General features: G+C 41.8%; 1 protein-coding gene across 18 annotated transcripts in view; it reads right to left on the reverse strand.

The window, feature by feature from the left end:
• The window catches only part of TP53BP1 (tumor protein p53 binding protein 1), a 99,200-nt gene that overhangs the window by 70,312 nt on the left and 4,548 nt on the right, over nt 1–24,340 (reverse strand). For 8 of the 18 annotated variants that reach the window (XR_008514108.1, XR_010137460.1, XM_054532696.2 and 5 more), the window contains exons 1-6: nt 12,260–12,451; nt 11,555–11,739; nt 11,271–11,364; nt 10,938–11,022; nt 7,510–7,554; nt 198–325 (exon numbers count right to left, since the gene is read on the reverse strand). Coding sequence is in view for 16 of the 18 variants with exons in the window: in XM_054532696.2 (XP_054388671.1) it covers nt 198–325; nt 7,510–7,554; nt 10,938–11,022; nt 11,271–11,364; nt 11,555–11,739; nt 12,260–12,320 (598 nt within the window). In the remaining 2 variants the exon portion in view is untranslated. Of the gene's footprint in view, nt 1–197; nt 326–7,509; nt 7,555–10,937; nt 11,023–11,270; nt 11,365–11,554; nt 11,740–12,259; nt 12,515–24,340 lie in introns of those variants that run through there. The other 10 variants (XM_063716603.1, XM_063716601.1, XM_054532699.2 and 7 more) reach the window with 5 other exon arrangements.

Raw genomic sequence — 24,340 nt, forward strand, 5'->3', positions numbered from 1 at the left:
GGGGCTAACCAATTAACTACAAATTCCTGAACACCAAATCAGGTGGAACATTTTACATTACTAGCAAATTTCTTAATGACTCTCAATTTAATTATGAGAAATCTGCAACCCAATAAAAAGGAGAAATTTAGACATCTGCACAATCACATTAAAGGAAGTTAGAGCAGTCTATTATTCTGAAAAAGGCACAAGGCTACCTTCAGCACCAAGGGAATGTGTAGTATTGCCCGAAGTATCTTCTTCCTTCTCTTTCTCCTTCTGTTCCAACTCTTCTCCCTTCTCTTCCTCCACAGCAGGAGCAGATTCCACTGACATTCCCAGAACACTACACAGCAGAAGGATATAATCATGTGTTCCCAGATAGTTTGGGACACTTTAATCAAAGCACTCTGACCCCCGACACATACCAACCATCTCTTAGCCAAACCTGAAAAAGTAAAATACCTCACCTTTATAGTGCTTCTTTCTACAAAAAACACCTAAAAGATTAACAATTCAACATCCTATACAGAATTAAGTAAAGAAAAAATAAGGCACCAACATACTCAAATTTTATATTTTTGAGAAGAGGTAGAAAAATCTTGCATTCAGAAGAATTACTGACAAGTGACAAGAGAAGATATACATTGGATGAGCAGAAAAGGGGCTCAAAAAACTTTTTAAAAGTTCACAGAAGTATTTTAGTAAAAAATCTTAAAATACATATATAGAACCACAGAGTCCAAACAAAATTCAGGTAAGGAGCTTATATATGTATATAAATACATACACACACACACACACACACACACACACACACACACACACACACTTTTTATTTTTTACTTTTTTTTTTTTTAAGAGACAGAGTCTGGGCCGGGCACAGTGGCTCACACCTGTAATCCCAGCACTTTGGGAGGCAGAGGCGGGCAGGTCACGAGGTCAAGAGATCGAGACCATCCTAGCTAACATGGTGAAACCCCGTCTCTACTAAAAATACAAAAATTAGCTGGGTGTGGTGGCACGCACCTGTAGTCCCATCTACTCAGGAGGCTGAGGCAGGAAAATTGCTTGAACCCAGGAGGCGGAGGTTGCAGTGAGCCGAGATTGTGCCACTGCACTCCAGCCTGGTGACAGAGCGAGAATCTGTCTCAAAAAAAAAAAAAGAGAGAGACAGAGTCTGTCTCCCAGGCTAAAGTGCAGTGGCACGATCATAGCTTACTGCAGCTTTGAACTACTGGACACAAGCAAACTCCATATATTTTTAAAATAAGTTAACATCGACCACGCACGGTGGCTCACGCCCGTAATCCCAGCACTTTGGGAGGCCAAGGAGGGCAGATCACAAGATCAGGAGATCGAGACCATCCTGGCTAACATGGTGAAACCCCGTCTCCACTAAAAAATACAAAAAAATTAGCTGGGCGTGGTGGCAGGCTCCTGTAGTCCCAGCTACTCAGGAGGCTGAGGAAGGAGAATGGCGTGAACCCGGGAGGCAGAGCTTGCAGTGAGCCGAGATCCCGCCACTGCACTCCAACCTGGGCAACAGAGTGAGACTCCACCTCAAAAAAAAAAAAAAAAAGAAACAACCTATAAGTTCAGCATTAAGGAAATGATTAAATAATTTCATAATCTGTTAATAAAATATTATATCACCATTAAAACTGTTTGAAACAAGGCCAGGCACGGTGGCTTATCCCTGTAATCACAGCACTTCGGGAGGCCAAAGTGAGTGGATCATTTAAGGTTAGGAGTTCAAAACCAGCATGGCCAACATGGTGCAACCCCGTCTCTATTAAAAATACGAAAATTAGGCTGGGCGCGGTGGCTCACGCCTGTAATCCCAGCACTTTGGGAGGCCGAAGCAGGCAGATCACAAGGTCAGGAGATCAAGACCAACCCAGCTAACAAGGTGAAACCCTGTCTCTACTAAAAATACAAAAAATTAGTCCCAGCTACTGGGGAGGCTGAGGCAGGAGAATCACTTGAACCTGGGAATCGGAGGTTGCAGTGAGCCAAGATCACGCTACTGCACTCCAGCCTGGGAGACAGGGCGAGACTCCATCTCAGAAAAAAAAAAAATTAACCAGTGTGGTGGCATGTGCCTGTAGTCCCAGCTACTTGGGAGGCTGAAGCAGGAGAATCGCTTGAACCCAGGAGGTGGAGGCTGCAGTAAGCCGAGACTGTCCCACTGCACTCCAGCCTGGGCAACAGAAAATGAGTCTGTCTCCAAAAAAAGAAAAGTGTGAAACAATCAAATACAAAATGTGAACCTGAATTGGATCTTAGATCCAATCAACCAACCAATCAATAAAACAAGATAAAAGACATCTTTGAGACAACTGGGAAAATCTGAACTGTATACTTAGATATTATGGAATTATTACTTTCTTAAGTGTGATAACGGTACTATGATTATATAGAATAATGTACTTATTCTTAGGTGATAAATGCTGAAGTATTTAAGGGGACATCTATATTAAGCAGAAATCTGATGTCTGCAACATAGTTTTAAACAATTCATCCCCCCCAAAAAAGTACAACACACACACACACACACACACACACACACACAGAACAAATGTGTACTCTTTCATTTCTTCTGTGGGCTTAAACTTTTAAAATAAAAAACTTGGGGAATATGTTAAGTTTTAATTGTCATGGGAAAAATTTTCATGTTTTTAAGCAAAACATCAGCAAACATACACTTTTACTTTCCACATGATGTCAACCATATAAATCAAATGAACAAAAAAAGAGAGAAAAGATGCCAAAATGTTTACAGCAATTAGCCTCTGGGTGGCAGGATTACAGATGACAACTTTGCTTCCTTGCAACTTTCTACACAATTAACATTTCATAAAAAGAGCATTAAGCCTAACTTTAATAAACATAAAAGAGGTGAAAATATAAATTTGCAAAGTTGGGAACCATGACCCAAGCAAGTGAAAGAAGACTAAGTAAAGATTTTTTACAAAAACAAAATAGAACATTATCTATATAACTGGAAGGACCAGATAAATGACCTTGGGAAACAGAGGGAAAGAAAGTTCAAGAGCAAATATTGCAAATGGTAGAAAAGAAGCAATGAAGGACAACAGCACAAAACAACACACTTTGAGTTCTTCTTAAGTTTCTTTTGGTGTTTTTACCTCATGTCCCTGATCTCTAAATGCTGGTAGGCTCCGTGAGTCCTTGGACCTCTTTTCCAGCTACATTCACCCACTTAATGACCTCATCCAGACTCATGGTTTAGAATAGTACCTATCTGCTTATGAGTCTGCAATTTAAATCTCTGGCCTAGACTTTTCCCTCGGAGCTCCAGGCCTCCTTGTCCAATTACCTCCTCAACACATCCAACTGGTTGTTGAAAAGACAGCACAATGTTTCATATGTTTAAAACTGAACTTCCCCTCCTGCAGTCTTCTCTATCTTAATTGTCATTCCATTACTCTAGTTGCTCAAATCAAAAACTTGGAATCTGCCAGGTACGGTGGCATACATCTGTAGTCCCAGCTACTCGAAGCAAAACAAACCTGGAATAATTATTACTTCCTTCTTGTCTCTCACACTCCACATCTGATTTATCTTTGAATCCCCTTTTCAAATACTCAGAATCTCACCATTCTTCCATCTGCTTCAATCCTGGTCCAGCCACTATCACATTTTGCTAAATTATGTCAATAGTTTCCTGGTTGGTCTTCCTGCCTCTAGCCTTGTCCTGCTTTCAGTCTATTCTTAATCAAGCAGCCAGAGTGACTGTTAAAAATCTAAATCAGATCATGTCCTTCCCCTCCTCAAAACCCTTAAATGTCTTCCTATCTCACTAAAAATAAGAGCCAAATTCCTCACAATGCCTTACATAATCTGGCTCCCTTCTGACTTCTCTGACCTCTTCTCTCACTTCTCTTGGTCACTCCACTACAGCCACACTAACCTCCTTGCTATTTCTCAAATATTCCAGGGACACTCATGCCTCAGGGTCTTTGCACTTGCCATTCTCCATGCATGGATTGCACTTATCCCAGATAACAGCAAATACACTTACTTTTTTTTTTTTTTTTTAAGATATGGTCTCACTCTGTCACTGCACTGCTAGAGTGCAGTGAAGCAATCATGGCTCACTGCAGTCTCAACTTCCCAGGCTCAAGTGATCCTCCCACCTCAGCCTCCCATGTAGGTGGGATCACAGGCGCACACTACCATGCCTGGCTTACTGTGTATTTTTTGTAGAGACAGGGTCTCACTATGTTGTCCAGGCTGCTCTCAAACTCCTGGGCTCAAGAGATCCTCCTGCCTTGGCTTCACTTAGATTTTTAATCAAATGTCCTATCAATGAAGCACTCCCTAGACACCCCATATAAACTTGCAACTCCTTTGTTGCTTCCTCTCCCCTTCCCTGCTATATTTATCTCTTCAGCCCTTATCAGCATCTAACGTACTGCATATTTTACTTATTTATCATATATTGCTATACCCTACACAAGAATGTAAGCTACATTAAAGTCTAGGATTTTTATTTCTTCTGATCACTTTGTATCCCCAAAATCCAAGAACACCTGGCACACAGAAAATACTCAATAGAAAGTACTTTGGCCAGGCGCAGTGGCGCATGCTTGTAATTCCAGCACTTTGGGAGGCCGAGGCAGGCGGATCACGAGGTCAGGAGATCGAGACCATCCTGGCTAACATGGTGAAACCCCATCTCCACTAAAAATACAAAAAATTAGCCGGGCGTGGTAGCGGGTGCCTGTAGTCCCAGCTACTCGGGAGGCTGAGGCAGGAGAATGACGCGAACCCAGGAGGCGGAGCTTGCAGTGAGCCGAGATCACGCCACTGCACTCCAGCCTGGGCAACAGAGCGAGACTCCATATCAAAAAAAAAAAGGAAGTACTTTGGGAGGCCGAGATGGGCAGATCACTTGAGGTCAGGAGTTCAAGACCAGCCTGGCCAACATGGTGAAACCCCGTCTCTACTAAAAATACAAAAATTAGCCAGGCATGGTGGCACTTGCCTGTAATCCCAGCTACTCAGGAGGCTGAGGGACAAGGATCGCTTGAACCCAGGAGGTGGAGGTTGCAGTGAGCCAAGATGGTGCCACTGCGCTCCAGCCTGGGCAACAAAGCAAGACTCCATCTCAAAAAATAAAAAAGAAAATACTCAAAAAAAATTTGTAGAATGATTAGACGAATCAGAAAAAGCATGAAATAATTCAGATTACAGACAAAAAACAGTACTGAAGTTAAACTTTTCTCCACTGTCTAAAGTTGATGGAAAGAGAAAACAAAGGTTTAAATATATTTAGAGGTGTAAACGGAGTCAGTAGAATTAAAATAATTATCATCAAAAATTGAGAGGGTGAAAACAAACAAACAAAAAAATTGGGAGGACTGCTGCGGTGCCTCATGCCTGTAATCCCAGCACTTTGGGAGGCTGAGGCGGGTGGATCACCTGAGGTCAGGAGTTCAAGACCAGCCTGACGAACATGGAGAAACCCCATCTCTACTAAAAATACAAAATTAGCCGGGCATGGTGGCGCATGCCTGTAATCCCAGCTACTTGGGAGGCTGAGGCAAGAGAATCGCTTGAACCCGGGAGGCGGAGGTTGCCGTGAGCCAAGATCATGCCATTGCACTCCTGCCTGGGCAACAAGAGCAAAACTCAGTCTCAAAACAAAACAAACAAACAAAAATTGGGAGGGTGTTGCTGAGTTATCCCATCTTTCATTATCAGAACTCAATTGTATTGCTTTACATATAAAACACATTTATAGTTTTACAATAGCATTAGAGGTAGGAAGATAACCTCCCAAAGAAGTAAAACTATAAACAGTTAAAGAGAGTTGCCTTTGTGAAAACGGAGCAAGGGTGAGGAAGGACTCTCTGCTTTTCATTATAAGCCCTTTTTACTATACTTATTTATTTATTTTTGAGGCAAGGTCTCACTCTGCCACCCAGGCTAGAGTGCAGTGGTGCAATCACGGCTCACTGCAACCTCTGCTTCCCAGGCTTAAGCGATCCTCCCACCTAAGCCTCCTGAGTAGCTGGAACCACAGATGTGTGCCACCATGCCCAGCTAATTTTTTTGTATTTTTGGTAAAGATGGGGTTTCACCATAATGCCCAGGATGGTCTCAAACTCCTGAGCTCAAGTGATCTACCCGCCTTGGCCTCCCAAAGTGCTGAAATTATAGGCCTGAGCCACTGCACCTGGCCTATAAGCCCTTTTTAAAGTAAATGACTTATATTATTCTGTTAAAAATATTTAACAGCTCTCACCAAAATTAAAAATTGCTCCGTGAAAAACCCTATGAAGAGAAAGAAAGGATAGAGTGGGAGAAAATATTTGCAAAATACATATTCTACAAAAGACTAGTATCTGGAATATATAAAGAACTCTCAAAACACAATAGTAAAAAGACAATCCAATTAGAAAATGGGCAAAAGATATGAACAGACATTTCCCTGAAGAAAATGACAGGCAGCAAGTAAGCACATGAAAAGATCCTCACCATCATTAGCCATTAGGGAAATGCAAATTGAAACAACAATGAGGTATCACTACAGACTTGTAATGGCTAAAATAAAACATAGTGAAAACACCAAATGCCAGTGAGGATGAAAAAATTAGATCACTCATACATTGCTGGTGGGACTATAAAACAGTACGGCCACTCTAGAAAAGTTTGGCAGTTTCTTAAAAAAACAAACATGCAACTACCATGACCCAGCAATTGCAAATCTGGGCATTTATCCTAGAGAAATGAAGACCTATGTTCACAGAAAATCCTGTACATATGACCAGGCGCAGTGACTCACGCCTATAATCCCAGCACTTTGGGAGGCCGAGGCAGACAGATCACCTGAGGTCAGGAGTTCAAAACCAGTCTGGTCAACATGGTGAAATCCCGCCTCTACTAAAAATACAAAAATTAGCCAGGCGTGGTGGTGCACGGCTGTAGTCCCAGCTACTCGGGATGCTGAGGCTGAAGAATCACTTAAACCCTGGAGTGGAGGTTGCAGTGAGCTGAGATTGCATTCCAGCCTGGGCGACAGAGCAAGACTCCATCTCAAAAAAAAAAAGAAAAGAAAAACCTGTTCATAAATGTTTATAACAGCTTCTTCATAGTAGTCAAAAACAAGAAAAAAAAAACTCAGATGTCCTTCAACAGATGAATGGTTAAACAAACTGTGGTACATCCACAGTATGGAAGACTACTCAGCAATAAAAATGAACTATTGATACATGCAAAAACATGGATGGAGCTCCAGAAGTTATGCTGATTGAAAAAGCCAATCCCAAGGATGGACATGGTGGCTCACGCCTGTAATCCCTGCATTCTGGGAGGATGAGACAGGAGGATTGCTTGAGCCCAGGCATTGGAGACCAGCCTGGGCAATACAGCAAAACCCCACCTCTACAAAAAGTTAAAAAATTAGTTGGGTGTGGTGGCATGTGCCTGTCGTCTCAGCTACTTGCGAGGCTGAGATGGGAGGATTGCTTGAGCCCACGAGGTAGAGGCTGCACTAACCATGACCTTGCCACTGCACTCCAGCCTGAGCAACACAGTGAGGCCCTGTCTCAAAAAAAAAAAAAAAAAAAAAAAGCCAATCACTAAAGGTTACAGACTGTATGATCCCATTTTATGTAATATTTTGAAATGACATTTTACACATGAAGAATGGATGCACTAATGGTTGCCAGGGGTTTGGGTGCAAAAGACAGAGGTAGGTGTGGCTATAAAAGGGCAACAATAAGCATCCTTGTGGTGTTAGAACTGTATCTTGACTGTTGTGGTGCAGACACAAACCTACGCAGGTGATAAAACTATGTAAAACTTAATACACACACGCACACACAACACATAAAAAGAAGTAAAACAGGAAATGTGAATAAATGTGGTGGATTTGGCCAGGCAAAGTGGCTCACACCTGTAATCCCAGCACTTTGGGAGACTGAGGCAAGTGGATCACTTGAGGTCAAGAGTTTAAGACCAGCCTGGCCAACATGGGGAAACCCCATCTCTACTAAAAATACAAACATTAGCCAGCAGTGGTGGTGGGCAGCTGTAATCCCAGCTACTTAGGAGGCTGAGGCAAGAGAATCACTTGAACCCGGGAGGCAGAGGTTGCAGTGAGCTAAGATCACACCACTGCACTCCAGCCTGGGGAACAAGAGTGGGACTCCATCTCAAAAAAAAAAAAAAAAGTGTTTTGAAGAGATTTCATTATTTTAGAATCAACTCCAAATTCTTTCCAGCTTCATGGCCTATGCACACACAGTTCATTCTGTCTGGACAGCTCCTCCTTGCATACTGCACATAGAAATGTGCAGCCCTTCAACTATGCCCTCCCAAGCCCTTCAACTATGCCTAACAAATTCATATTTATTGTTTAGATTGTATTCCACAAAGAGGTGTTCCCTTATCCTTCAGATTACGTTATATGTATTTTTTCTCCTCTTTGCAATGATCACAGTTGTAATGGAATAGCTATTGATGTAATGACTCATTTAACATCTGTCTCTCCTATTAAATTATAAGCTCCACAATGGCAAAAGCCCCTTTAAAGCACATGCCACAGTGCCTGCACATTTATTTAACATGAAAAGAAGTAGCATGAAACTTCTCAAATAGCATTGCTTCATTCACAATGAGGGACATGCATACTTCCCGTCCCCACTGGCTCAAACCAGGATGCTGGGCCACAAAAACATAGATAAGCCTGGCACATGTTCTTAAAGAGGTACCATAAACTTAAATGCCCACAGAAATCAAAGCAAGATAACATAGATGAGTGAAGCAGCTGGGTGTCAGAACAAAAGCACAAGCACTATGATAAATGACAAAAGAACATCTGGCCTCAGTGTCCAAGTACAATAGTGAACTGTAGTGACTATGGCAAATCATAGCACTAATGCTCCATCTAAGAAGAGGGTGACTGCCACTCATAACTCCAGCCAACTGTTGCCAATAGAAACAAGAAATGCCAGAAGCTGGAAGTCTAAGTTTTATGAGAAATTTCCCCATTCTAAAATTCTGTCAATTAATTCAAATATATTAACATTTTACCACCTATGTAGGCCAAATAAAACACTTCTGCAGGCCACAATGAGCCCATCGGTTTGCAGCTTGTTCTAAAGCATTTATTTTACTTGATGACTTCTGAGAAAAAAAAAAATTACATACAAACACAGAGTGTGAAATAAAACACACCTCCAAAAAAGCTTTTCTTTTTGAGACAGGGTCTCACTCTATCAACCAGGCTGGAGTGCAGCAGCACAATCATGGCTCACTGCAGCCTCAATCTTCCAGGCTCAAGTGATCCTTCTATCTCAGCCTCCTGAATAGCTGGGGCTACAGGCACAGACCACCATGCCCTGCTATTTTTTTTTTTATTATTTTATTTTATTTTGAGATGGAGTCTTACTCTGTCACCCAGGCTGGAGTGCAGTGGCACGATCTCGGCTCACTGCAACCTCTGCTTCCCAGGTTCAAGTGATTCTCCTGCCTCAGCCTCCTGAGTGGCTGGTATTATAGGTACCCGCCACCACACCTGGCTAATTTTTGTATTTTTAAGAGACCAGGTTTCACCATGTTGTCCAGACTGGTATCAAACTCCTGACCTTAGGTGATCCACCCACCTCAGCCTCCCGAAGTGCTGGGATTACAGGTGTGAGCTACTGCACCCAGTCCTTTTTTTTTTTTGTAGAGACAGGGTCTCACTAGGTTGCCCAGGCTGATCTCTAACTCCTGGGCTCAAGTGATCCTCTTGCCTGAGCCTCCTAAAGTGCTGGGATTACAGGCACGAGCCACTGCGCCCAGCCAAAAACCATTTAAGAAAAAACAATAGTCTTTAACCATCTCAAGCTAACATTCTCCTCTCTAACCACCTCCGATTTCTACCACCCCAAAACTCCTGAAGTTCTCTACATTCTCCTTGGACCTTAGAAATATTGGGGCAGAAGACTGAGAAGCACTGACGAGTTAGAATGAAAGAGGAGGCATTAGAGTCATTAGGACCAGGTTCAAAGCCAGCTCTGCCACTTACTAGCAATGTACTCTAAAGCAAGTTATCTAATTTCTTTGTCCATCAATTTTCCCCTCTATACAATGGAAGTAATGTAATGTCTTCATTGTACAGCTGCTTTAAGAATAGGATTAAATAACATTATACTATATGCCAAACGTCCAATACAGGACCTAACACAGAGCATGAACTCAAAAAATCGATATTATAAAGATATGCATAAGACATGGTAAAAATTGAATCTTGTTTAGGGTATGAATTAAACATTCTAGATCTAAAACTGGTGGGATACTTCGGTTGATAGATGGAAAACATGCCTAATAGTTCTGATAATACTCCTAAAATTTTTTTTTTTTTTCCTGAGACGGAGTCTCGCTCTGTCACTCAGGCTAGAGTACAGTGGTACAATCTCAGCTCACTGCAACCTCCACCTCCCAGGTTCAAGCAATTCTCCTGCCTCAGCCTCCTGAATAGCTGGGATTACAGGCATGCGCCACCAGGTCCAGCTAATTTTTGTGTTTTTAGTAGAGATGGGGTTTCACCATGTTGGCCAGGCTGGTCTCAAACTCCTGACCTCAAGTGATCCATCCGCCTCGGCCTCTCAAAGTGCTGGGATTACAGGCATGAGCCACCATGCCTGGCCCTAAATACTTTTTAATAATTTTTTTTCTACTAGGAGGAATGCTTATTTTGTTTCACATGCACAAGACAGATCATGATTTGAATAATGTAGGTATAAAAATTATTACCTTCACAGAACAGTTTCTAGCTATCAGTACTATTACAATACTATCTAATACAACCCTCAAGTCCCATTTCCTAATCCACAAGAAAGAGATTACTCCTTTTATCCTTGGGATGAGGCAACAGGTACAGATAAAAGAACAAATCCGATAATACATTTAAATAAACCCTTTCAAACAATGTATACCTGCTTGTCCTGTTTGGCTGGGGTAACTGCTCAATGACCTGACTGATGGAACCACATGTGTCCAAGTTAGAAGAATCCATAGGGTCTGAAAAAAATAACTGGATATTAGCACAAAAGACATTTACCACCAAACTTTAATACAAAATCAGGAATACAGACAATACCAATCTAATCAGTGACACTAGCACATCAACTTTTGAGTGACTACTATGCAGATACCACAGTAGGCTTCCTTACATACATTCGACACAACCACATAAAGTTTAAATCCACCCAGCTCCAACAAGAGCACCCAAAAAATGCAAAGGGGATCGATAGCTTTAAACACCTCACCTGCAACCTTGTTTTCTTTCAAATGTTCATTGAACCCACTATTACTGTCTCCTCGTTCTTCTCCAGCTGTTTGTTCAGGGTTGGACACAACATCCTAGAAAATACACATACAAAATATCCCCATTATATATGAAATAGTTCAAAATGAAACCTACTATTTGTAAACAATTTTTCCAATCAACTTTATTGAGAAGACAATCATCTTCTAAATACTTACGTTTGCTGGTTGTTTTCGGTTTAAAAAAAAAATCTACTCAATCTTTTTCAAACAAGGTATCACTCACCAACACAGGATTTTCTTTGTGCGTCTGGAGATTAGGAAGGTGTCGAGATAGCATACTGAAGTGAGAACCAGAATCATCTTCTAGAACCTGGCTTTCAGGCTGAGAATCTTCAATTATCAGGCAAGGAGTATCTTGCTGAGAGAAATCTGAATCCAACTGACTTCCAGTAGGGTCCATCTGCTCCCCTGGAATGGAATAACAAAAGATCAGTTCCGTGTAACCTACTAGCCTTGCTCACGCAGTCTAAACCTAAATAATGGGGCGGAAGTACAAAAGCTGGGAAACGGGACCAGTTCAGGACTCCTCCAATTAGAATATTATATTTATAACTGCTGCAAGCACTTTCCTATCATGCCTACCAAGTCCCCATTCCTCGTTATTTACAATAAGCCTGCCTATCCCTCCCTCTCTATTTTTCATCACCTTCTCGTAGACACCCTTTCCCCTCCTTCCTAACCTCTTCTCTCCCCGCCCCTTTTTCCATCCCCCCCCCCCCACGTCCTTCTGGCGCCTCTACCGCCCCCCAAAAGAATGTTTTCTAAAATCTGTTCGCCAAAGGCCCCACAGCCTTTCAGCTTTCCTCACGACCACCAAGCCTTCTTAGCTACCGTTTCCCCACCCCCTCCTTAGGGCCCTCCAACCCCTTCCCCGTCACCGCCGCCATGCTTGCCACCCCGCCCCCTCCGGTCAGCCATCCCTTCAGACCCGAAATCCAGGCCTTCAGAGCCCACTGCGCTCCCATTTCTCTCCAAACAGTACCAGGCATCCCGGCGGGAGGTCCCTCGCGCTCGAGCTAGAGGTCTCTGCACGCTCCCCAAGTCCCTCCAGATCGATCCCTAGGTCGCCGCTGTCGCCACCGCCGCCACCGGCCGCGAACTCCCCCTTTCCCGTCGCGTCACACAATATCGGATCGTCCATTCGCTGCCGCTGCCCGCCACTCAAGAAATCCCGTGGATGATAGGTAGCTGCGGCACAGTGCCCCGCCCCACGTAAGAAAAAGGAACACGGCGGCGCGTTTCCATGGCAGCATGGACGTTGCAGGCCCTCCCCTTTAGTAGAGCCGGAGAATGACGGTATCCTTGAACCGAAGGGACCTTGAGAGGGCGTGAAATACCTTCCCCTGCTTCCAGTACGATTGCATTTACCACTACTCAGACATTTCAGAACCTCTACCTGCTTTTTCTCGTTCATGTCCCTTAATCCCCGTCCCTCACCCTCTTTCCTGGAAAAGGAGTTTCCCAGCTTTCTCATAACAGGGCAAAGAATAAGTGGCTTGAGGATGGCTAGTACTTCAGAGCTGGTGAACCCAAGAGAAGAGACTCTTTCTTCTTTGACACAGGGTTAACCTGTGTCAATCAGGATCCCTTTTGTGGGCCTCTACCCTGAATCCAATGGCCTGACATTACATCTCTGCCAGGGCGTTTTTAGTATTTGTTTGTTTGTTTTTACATTGTATAAGGACTCCAGTAAGCCATATTTCTTCCCATTGCCCTTTTCAGCCTAGGACGTATTTCAAGCTTCACACTTGTTTATCGTTGCCTTATCTTTTATGGGATTGCCTACAGAGACCACAGCCCCAGACATATTTTGCGCCTCCCATCGAGAATTGAGCAGTCATTCTCAAACTCCATGGTAAAGAGAACAGCTGCTACCCCTTCTAACTAGATGACCTCAAAGATACTTCCAAACCCAGAGATTCTATTATCCTAATTATGGTGCCAGGGTCTTAAAGAGGGTGTGGCAGCTGTGACGAGTCTTAATGAACTAAGCCCCACGAGGCATATGTGTTTGTTCTGTTGTTGTTGTTGTTGAGGGGTGGGGGTATATTATTTAAGTGGCAGTTGGATCCAGGGTAGAATTCTAGCCAGAGCAGCTGTCAATAGGGAAAGCAGCTAGCACAGTGCCAAACATATACATAGTAGGCATTCAATAGAAGGCAGTTTTCGCTTTCTACCCCAGGCTCAGATTTATTTCGGCACAGCCCAACCATGATTCTCCATTTCTGTAAATGCCCAATTCAGCACTTGATATAGGCAAAGCTGAAGTGGAGCTTCCTACCAATCTTCTCACTGCTGCTATAAATTACAGTGATCATATTTTCCAAACCAAAATCAAGGCATGTTGTCTGAATACATGTTACTTATGGGAACAAAAGGACTGACTCCTTGAAACTGTCCTGAAAAATCTAGAATCTATTACTGCTATAACTGGAATATAATTATGGTCCCCAGAATGTTTTATTAGTGGAGCTAAAATGAAATGGACCACACAGAGACGCATCTCACTTCTTAATCTTAAAATCATTTATAATTGACTCTTTTCATACTCCACTCCTAAAGCTGTAGAACACCAGTGACTAAACAAATCTAATACTTAAAGACCAGGTTAGATCAATACTAACTACACTAGGTGGACAAAGTGAGTCCATCTGCTCTATTTGAGAGGGCACAACCAACCAGGTCCTGTTATGAGTAAATCATGACCTCGAGTCCCATAAAAATCCCCCAAAAGTTACCATTTTTTTGCTTTTCTTCTCCAGCCTGCTTCTGCTTCCTCCCCAAGTGAGGCACAAATAAACAGATCTGTTTGATTACTTGACAAGTGTGTTTGTCAAAACATAAAATGGCTGGGCACAGTGGCTTACACCTGTAATCCCAGCACTTTGGGAGGCAGAGGCAGGTGGATTACTTGAGCCCAGGAATTTGGGACCAGCCTGGGCAACATGGCAAAACCCCATCTCTAAATAATATACGAAAAAAAAATTAGCTGGGTGTGATGGCATGTGCCTGTAGTCCCAGCTACTCAGGAGGCTGAGGTGAGAGCATCTCCCGAACCAGGAGGCAGAGGTTGCAATGAGCCAAGATTGCAACACTGCGCTCCAGCCTGGGCAAGAGAGTGAGACCCTGTCTGAAACAAACAACAACAATAAAAACCTAAAAACCGCCAGGCGCAGTGGCTCACACCTGTAATCCCAGCACTTTGGGAGGACGAGGCGGGCGGATCATGAGGTCAGGAGATGGAGACCACCCTGGCTAACATGGTGAAACCCCGCCTCTACTAAAATACAAAAAATCAGCTGGGCATGGTGGTGGGCGCCTGTAGTCCCAGCTACTCAGGAGGCTGAGGCAGGAGAATTGCTTGAACCCTGGAGGCGTAGGTTACAGTGAGCTGAGATCATGCCACTGCACTCCAGCCTGGGCAACAGAGTGAGACTCCGTCTCAAAAAAAAAAAAAAAAAAAAAAAAGCCAGGTGCAGTAGCTCACACCTGTAATCCCAGCACTTTGGGAGGCCGAGTCGGGCGGATCACGAGGTCAGGAGATCGAGACCATCCTGGCTAACACGGTGAAACCCCGTCTCTTCTAAAAATACAAAAAATTAGCTGGGCGCGGTGGCAGGCGCCTGTAGTCCCAGCTACTTGGGAGGCTGAGGCAGGAGAATGGCGTGAACCCGGGAGGCGGAGCTTGCAGTCAGCGGAGATCGCACCACTGCACTCCAGCCTGGGTGACAGAGTGAGACCCCGTCTCAAAAAAAAAAAAGCCTAAAAACCTCAACCTGACTAAAAATAGATAAATAAATGAGTGAGCCATTTGCATTACTAAACAAGAGTCTTTAAAAAAAACTGTTAAGAAAAACTATTAATTCCTTGTTAGGCAGTGTGGCAATTAAATTAATCATTAAATTATCCAGAAAAACAGAAACTACAAGCAGAATGGTTGCAGCTAGATGAGCCAAAGGCCTTTATTGACTCCTAGACTGCAAAGGACCAACAGCACATCTTCCTGTCTACAGGTAACATCTTTTCCTAAACCACCTTAGACAGAGAAATCTAACTTACCTCTAAAGCCCTCCCAGAGAAGACTCATCAGATCTTAGGTTAACTTGCTTTAAAGTTTAACAAACCTCATTGTCAGAAATTTTTCTTCTAATACTAATCTTCTAATCTTCTAACCTAAATCCTTTATTATAGAATTTAAAGCCATTTCCTCTCATATTGTCTTTAACTGCTATCTTTAAAACCTAGATAGATGTCATTAAGTTGGGATCATCTCATTTAGTCCTATAATTATATAATAAATTTCAAACCATCAAACAACAAATCTAAATGCTGTATGACTTAGTTTGTGAGTATTTTTCTGAAGCCTCCTCAAAGACTTCTCTAAGCAAAAGAACCCTAGCCAGCTTATTCTTCCCTCACAGGTATTCCACCAACCTTTAAAGTTGCTTCACGATCTTATGGAAACTCATAGTTTTGGAGCTCAGTGGCAGAGTACTCTACTGAGGAGAATTGACAAGTGCCAAATTTAATGATAGGAAAACAATCATATATTCCTTTTTTTTTTTTTTTTGAGATGGAGTTTCACTCTTTTTGCCCAGGCTGGAGTGCAATGGTGCAATCTCCGCTTACCTGGGAGGCAGAGGTTGCAGTGAGCTGAGATCGCGCCACTGCACTCCAGCCTGGGCTACAGAGTGAGACTCTGTCTCAAAAAACAACAACAAATTACCTCATTATCTTTGACGTCTGTAGTGTCTGATGCTGTTGCCATTCCCTCCTCAAAATTCTCATCCTGTGACTCGATAAATCCTGGCTCTCCTCCACCACCTCAGCTTTCTTTCCAATTCCTAACTTCCTGGAAGCCAGTACTATAGAATAAAAATCGAGAGTGATATGAACATGCTCAACACAGATGAACCTTGAAAACATTATGCTAACTGAAATAAGCCAGACACAAAAGAACAAATATTGTGTGATTCCACTTATATGAGGTACCTAGAGTAGGCAAATTCAGAAAGACAGAAAGTAGAATGGTGGTTGCTAGGAGCTAGGAGGAGGGAGGAAAGGGAATTTATTGTTTAATGATTTACAGAGCTTCAGTTTGGGAAGATGAAAACGTTCTGGAGATGGATGGTGGTGATGGTTGCACAACAATGTAAATGTACTTAATGCCACTGAACCATACACTTAAAAATGGTTATAATGGTACATCTATGTTATGTGTATTTTACTATAGTAACAAAAGTTTTCAATGAGACTAAACTTTAATATTTAAAGATGTGTACTTAGATCATAAAAAATTTTAATAATAGGATTGCAATAAAAGAATGTATGCTTAATTTTATAGGGTACAGTGGGGTTGTAATTCACTAAGAGGCATGTGAGGTGCTTGGAAATGTTCTATTTTTTATTATCAGAGGCATTACACAGGTATACTATTTATAATTCATAAATTTGTACATTTATATTTTATTCACTTTATGTGTGCTATGTTTCACAATAAAGATGATTCAAAATAAATATCATTAATGCTAAAACTCATAATATGGTGAAAGAGGGTATATACATGATCTCAAAGTATCTCTCTAAAAATTACTGAATTATTACAAAGAGAAAAGTGGTAAATTTGCAGTGAAGAAACCTGGTATTCACCAACTCAACCAAGTGATCTCAGTTAATATACCAGTAAGGGAACAAAAAGCCATCTGTGTCACTTGATATAATACACTGAGGATATATCACACTTTAATTGTATTCTTGCCAAAAATGTATAACCTGAATCTGATCATGAGAAAAAATCAGATAAACCCACATTAAGGGGTGCTTTACAGATAAACAGCCCATATTCTCCAAAGAGAAAGAGAGGGAGAAAGAAGTGCTGCCAAGGTCAAGAATGACAATGAAAGTCTCAAGAAATGTTCTAGATTTGAGAAGACTACAAAGACAAAACCATTAAATGTAACAGATGATCCAGAACTGAATCCTGCACAAGAACTTGGTTTCCCTTCTTCTATAAATAATTCTAATGGGAGCACTGTTGATATCTGAATAAGGTCTGTAGATTAGTAACGAATCAATATTATTTTCCTGATCTTGATAATTATACTCTGGTTATTAAATAAAAAATAAAGAAAGAGAATGGTACCAAATTATCCAAGATTGGAGCTGGGCAGTTTGGTACTAAGCAAAACTAAAGAAAAGTTAACCTGCACCTGACATAGGAACAGCATGAGGACAAGAGAAGGAATATACTCAGAGACTATGGAAACTGCCAGAAATCAGACCCAGGATGGTAGAAGGTGAGAAAAGTTCATTTTGCAAATTAAAAACAACAAAAAAAAAAAAAAAAAAAAAAACAGTTACTCCTAAACTCTTATGTTTCAATGGGAAGAAGGGAGTTTTTATGTCCTGGGGCTGAGAAATCTAAAAAGAATATAAGAGAAGACTTCAGTGGACAAGGACACCACTGTGTCCTAGTGGCTAAGCTGTGAAATAGTTACTCATATTCTGAGGTAGTGTGTGTACATAAAGTAACGTCTACGTACAAAGAAGGGAACAACAGACTCTGGGGCCTACTTAAGGGTGGAGAGGGGGAGGAGGGTGAGAATCAAAAACTATCAGTTACTATGCTTGTTACCTGGGTACCAAAATAATCTGTACACCAAACCCCGTGATAATGCAACTTACCTATTTAACAAACCTGCACATGTACCCCTGAACCTAAAATAAAATTTAAAAAATAATAATAAATAATAAAGTAAAAGTAACATAGCATGAACACAGTGCCTACTCTTGGATCCTACTTCCTGTGTCATTATTACCCTTTCCCACTCTACTCTGAGCATATCCCTTCTGTAGTGTCTTGAGTAGAGCTAGGTCTCAAAGGCTGATCTGGGCTGTACAGAGCTAGTGTGCTAACTAACTAGTGGCAAGAATAACAGTAATGCATCTTGGCTCTACTCACATATAAGCACATCACACAGAGTCTCAAGAACCCAAAGCCAGAGCAAGTCAGAAAACCCATAAAACTGACCAAAAATTTCTTCACAAACTCAGATTCATTTATTAATTTCAATGCACTTAAATGCAAGGTACCATTTTGGCTCTGTGGTGGTGGTGGAGAGAGAGCAGTGTATAAGGATAAGTAATACCTAGTTTCTAGCTTCAAAGAATTTACAATCTAGGAAGGAGATAAGACATAGAAATAATGATAGTACAAGATACAATAAAAGTTCTGTAGGAATTGTGAGACAGAAATCAAAAGAATTTTAGTCACGTGGTTATAATGAATACTTCGTGAGCACTTACTATGTTCTAAGTTCTATTTACTCTCACTCCTTGATTTTATCCAGTCACATTGCTATAAATACAATCTATATGCCAATGACTCCTAACTATATCTTTGACCCACACCTCTCTCTCAAATTACCAATTTATATACCCAACTGCCTATTCAATATCTTCATTTTGATGTCCAAGTGACATCTCAGATTCAACATGCTTAAAATTGAACTCATCTCTTCTACCAAGTCTACTCCACCTGCAGCCTTTCCCACCTCAGTTGATGGCAACTTCACCCTTTTGGTTGCTTATAACAAAAAGCTTGAAGATATTATCTTTTTATTAACAGAAAAAATTTTAAAAGCTATGTACTTATATAATCCACCTTCAACAATTATCAACAAATGCTCAATCTTCTTTTGTTGAAATTTTTTTCAAACAAATGCTCAATCTTATTTCATCTATATCTACCCACTTCCCCCAAACTGATTTCTAAACAAATCCCAGACATCATATAATTTTATCCAAAATACTTCTGTGTCTAAAATATAGAGAATATTTTAGGCCAGACTTGGTGGCTCACACTTATAATCCCTGCACTTTGGGAGGCTGAGGTGGGTGGACCACCTGAGGTCAGGAGTTTAAGACCAGCCTGGCCAACATGGTGAAACCCTGTCTCTATTAAAAATACAAAAATTAGCTGGGCATGGTGGCGAGCACCTGTAGTCCCAGCTACTTGGAAGGCTGAGGCAGGAGAATCACTTGAACCTGGGAGGCGCAGGTTGCAGTGAGCAGTGATCATGCCACTGCACACCAGCCTGGGTGACAGTGACAGTCTGTCTAAAAAACATATAAAGTTAAATTACTGTATTTTAAAATCACTTAAAACAATACTACCAATTCAATAGTTAGGCTTGTTTCTTTCATTTTGTTTTTTATTTTTAGTGACTGATTTTTTTATTGAGGTAAAATTTAAATACAGTGAACTCTATAGCTCTTAATTGTGTAAATTTTTTTTTAAGAGACAGGGTCTTGCTCTGTGGCCCAGGCTAGAGTGCAATGGCTTGATCATAGCTCACCACAGCCTTGAACTCCTGGGCTCAGCTCCTGGGCTCAAGCGATCCTCCCAGCTCAGTCTCCTCAGGGCTGGGACTACAGGTATGCACTACCACACACACCTGGCTAATTTTTCTTTCTTTTGTAGAGATGGGGTTTCACTATGTTGCTCAGGCGGGTCTCGAACTCCTGGGCTCAAGCAACCCTCCCACCTCGACCTCCCAAAATGCTGGGAACACAGGCATGGGCCACTGTGCTTGGCCAGTAATTTGATGAGCTTTGACAAATGTATACAGCCATGAAACCTACATATCAATCAATATATAGAACATTGTCATCACTCCAGAGAGTCATTCATGGTCCCTTGCAGTCAATCCCCATTCCACAAGGCAGTCATATTGTAACTTCTATGACCATAGATTAATTTTACCTGTAATACTATTTTATACAAATGGAATCACACAGTACGTGGTCTTTTGTGTCCAGCTTCTTTTGCTCAACATTTTGCATGCTGCTGCATGCATCAGTACTTCATTCTTTTTCATTGCTCAGCAACATTCAGTTGTATGCACCACAACTTGTTTTATTAATTCTCCTATTACTGCATATTTAGGTTCAGACTATTATAAATAAAGTTGCTATGAACATTTATAAACAATTCATTTTGTGAACATTTGCTTTTATTTATCTTGGGTAGATAACCAGAAGTGGAACTGCTGGGTCATAGGATGTGTGCTCCTTTCACTTTATAAGAAACTGCCAAAAACAGTTTTTGAAAATGACTGTAGGCCACTGCAGTGGCTCATGCCTGTAATCCCAACATTTTGGGAGGCTGAGGTGAGAGGCTCGCTTGAGCCAGAAGTTCAAGACCAGCCTGGGCAATACAGGGAGGCCTTATCTCTACAAAAAAATGTTTTAAAAATTAGTCAAACATGGTGGCACCAGCCTGTAGTACCAGCTACTAGGGAGGCTGAGGTGGGAAGATCAATTGAGCCCAGGAGTTCAAGGTTGCAGTGAGCTATGATCGCACCACTTGCACTCCAGCCTGGGCAACAGAGACTACGTCTCTAAAAAAAATTAAAAATAAATAAATAAAATGATTGTATAATTTTATACTTCCACTAACAACATATTAGTTTCAGGTGCTCCACATTCTCACTAACATTCGGTTTGTCAGTGTGAAGTGATACCTCATGTTTGTTTTCTTATTTTTTTTGAGACGGAGTCTCACTCTGTCACCCAGGCTGGAGTGCAGTGGCACGATCTTGGCTCACTGCAAACTCCGCCTCCCGGGTTCACACCATTCTCCTGCCTCAGCCTCCGGAGCAGCTGGGACTACAGGCGCCCGCCACCACGGCCTATTTTTTTTTTTTTTTTTTTTGTATTTTTTAGTAGAGACGGAGTTTCACCATGTTAGCCATGTCCTCGTGATCTCCTGTCCTCGTGATCTGCCCACCTTGGCCTCCTAAAGTGTTGGGATTACACGCGTGAGCCACCGTGCCCTGCCATTTGTTTTTTATCTTGAGGCAGAGTCTCACTTTGTTACCCCAGCTGGAGTGTGATGGCATGATCTCAGCTCACTGCAACCTCTGTCTCCCGGGTTCAAGCGATTCTTGTACCTCAACCTCCCAAGTAGCTGGGATTACAGGCGCACACCACCACCCCCAGCTAATTTTTGTATTTTTAGTAGAGACGGGGTTTTGCCATGTTGGCCAGGCTGGTCTTCAACTCCTGGCCTCAGGTGATCCACCTGCCTTGGCCTCCAAAAGTGCTGGGATTACATGTGTGAGCCACCTTGCCCGGCCTATCTTGTGTTTTTTAGTGAACTTTATATATCATTTATGTACAATTAAAATTGGGCCCATTTTAAGTGTAGAGTTTGATGAGTTCAATAAATGCGTGTGTGTGTGTGTGTGTGTGTGCGTGTGTGTGTGCGCACATGCGCGGGTGTGTGTAGCTACGACCCCAATCAAATATAGAACATATCAATCACCCAAAAAGTTCCCTGTGCCCTTTGCAATCAATTCCCAGCCCTGGGCAATCATTTATTTGCTTTCTGTCACTGTAGATTAGTTTTGCCCATTCTAGAATTTCAGATAAACTTATTCATGCAGTATGTACTGTGGCAACCATGAAAATGTACCACTGGGCCGGGCACAGTGGCTCACACCTATAATCCCAACACTTCAAGAGCCCGAGGCAGGTGGATTACCTGAGGTCAGGATTTCAAGACCAGCCCGGCCAACGTGGCAAAACTCTTGTTTCTACTAAAAATACAAAAAATTAGCCGGGCATGGTGGCTGGCGCCTGCAATTCCAGCTACTCAGGAGGCTGAGGCGGGAGAATTGCTTGAACCCGGGAGGTGGAGGTTGCAGTAAGCAGAGATCACACCACTATACTCCAGCCTGGGCAACAGAGCAAGACTCCATCTCAAAAAAAAAGATTCTTCCTTTCCAATCCTCCTTCCTTCCCTCTCTCCTTCCACAGATGTCAGGCTTACATCTTAGTCTGAAGTCTCACCCTGCCTTCTCCTGATTCTTCTTTGCAGTGTTTTAAAATATAGTCAGCCTTCCTTACATGTGGATTCTGCATCTGTGGATTCAACCAACCATGAATTGAAAATATTCAGAAAAAAAGGGTGGTTGCATCCGTACTGAACATTCACAGACTTTTTTTCTTGTAATTATTTGCCAAACAATACACCTATTTACATAGCATTTACGTTGTATTAGTTATTATAGGTAATCAAGAGACAATTTAATGCATACGGGAGGGCCAGGAATGGTGGCTAAAGCCTGTAATCCCATAGCTTTGGGAGACCAAGATGGGAGGATTGCTTAAGGCTAGGAGTTCGAGACCAGCCTGTGCAAAACAGCAAGACCCCCCTCATCTCTACAAATCAATCAATAAATTAAAACAAAAATTTTTTGAGACAGAGTCTTGCTCTGTTGCCCAAGCTGGAGTGCACTGGCACGATCACAGCTCACTGCAACCTCAAGTGATCCTCCTGCTTTAGCCTCCCAAAGTGCTGGGATTATAAGTGTGACCCACCGTGCCTGGCCATAAATATATTGAATGAATGAATGAATTCCAGGCATTGTGCTAAGCATATTTAAAAAGTTGTTCCACTTAATTCTCAAAATAATCCCTATAAGGTGGGGTGCTATTATTTTAATTTTACAGACGAGGAAACTGAAGCACAGAGAAGATAAGCAAGTTGCCAAAGTTCACATAGTTGGTAAGTAAGAAAGTCAGTTTTGCAGAAGTAGTTGGGTTTGAGTTTGGTCATATCCCTTAAATCTTTTGTGGAATGAGATGAATCTTTACTCCACAAATAAGGTAAAGGTAAATAAATAAATCCTTAGATAAGAATAAAGGAAAACAGAGTATTCAAGGAAAAATGAACAGCCTAAACAAAAAATACAAGAATGAGAAAAAGGCAAGTGGTTCAGACTGACTGAATAAAAAGGTTAATACAGGATATTTGCAGCCAGGCACGGTGTCTCACTTCTGTAATCCCAGTACTTTGGGAGGCCGAGGCGGAGAGATCACCTGAGGTCAGGAGTTCAAGACCAGCCTGGCCAAATGGTGAAACCCTGTCTCTACCAAAAATATAAAAAATTAGCCAGGTATGTTGGTGCACACCTGCAATCCCAGCTACTCGGGAAGGTGAGGCAAGAGAATTGCTTGAACCTGGCAGGTGGAGGTTGCAGTGAGCCGAGATCATGCCACTGCACTCCAGTCTGGATGACAGAGCGAGACTCCATTTCAAAAAATAAATAAAATTTTAAAAATAAAAATAAAATTAAAACAGGATATTTGCAGGAGGTAATGTTGGAAAGGGAAGTTAGGGCATATTACGAAGGATCTTCAAGAAGGAACTGATGAGAAGAAAGAGATAAAGTATTTGTGATTTTGTGATATTGTAAAGGGAATAATATTTCTTCAACCCAAGCATTCCTTGAAAGAAAATAACTCCATTCTATGAATACTTGGGGAAAAAAAAGATGCAAAATATAATTCACACACAGGTATAGCCTGAAAACTAAGTTATATAGTTAGGTTTGAATCCTCTTTACCACCATCATCTCTACCACCACAAAGAAAATCCTTAGAGATCCCTGCAGTAAGAGGTAGCTTTGCTCAGATTAAAAGAAAAGATGGTATCAGAGGTCACAGCCAAACACTACCTTCCATCTCACAGGCTAATGAAATGGATAAGGGAAGATGGTATTGATAAATTATTTTTTTCGCTTTTGGGAATCACTTTCTTAAATAAAAGAATGTGGGAAGTGAGGGAAGAAAAAGGGGAAATTTCTTCATTGTCCTTTGCAATGCTCCGCAGGGGGAAGGTAAACCCAGTCCCATTGCTCTGCCCATTTACTTACTGTGAACAAATAATAATTAGAAAAATATTTATTGTGGGCCTCCTTTGTGGCCCAGACATAGTAATAAATGCAGACTTCTTCCCCATCTCAACCTTTTTATTTTACTCAGTGCCTTTTTAAAGGTTATTTTACTCCATGCCTTTGCAGACAAACCAGCTGTTCAGGCTGAGATGACCCTATGGCTGCTGGTATGCATTATGATCATAGTATTTCCCCCAAAAGCCAAGGATAAGCCTCTGACACAGCATTTCTGTATTCCAACACGCCTCTCTCTGTGTAAGAATGCT

This window comes from Pongo abelii, chromosome 16 (genome assembly GCF_028885655.2).
Source record: "Pongo abelii isolate AG06213 chromosome 16, NHGRI_mPonAbe1-v2.0_pri, whole genome shotgun sequence".
NCBI classification, from domain to species: domain Eukaryota; kingdom Metazoa; phylum Chordata; class Mammalia; order Primates; family Hominidae; genus Pongo; species Pongo abelii.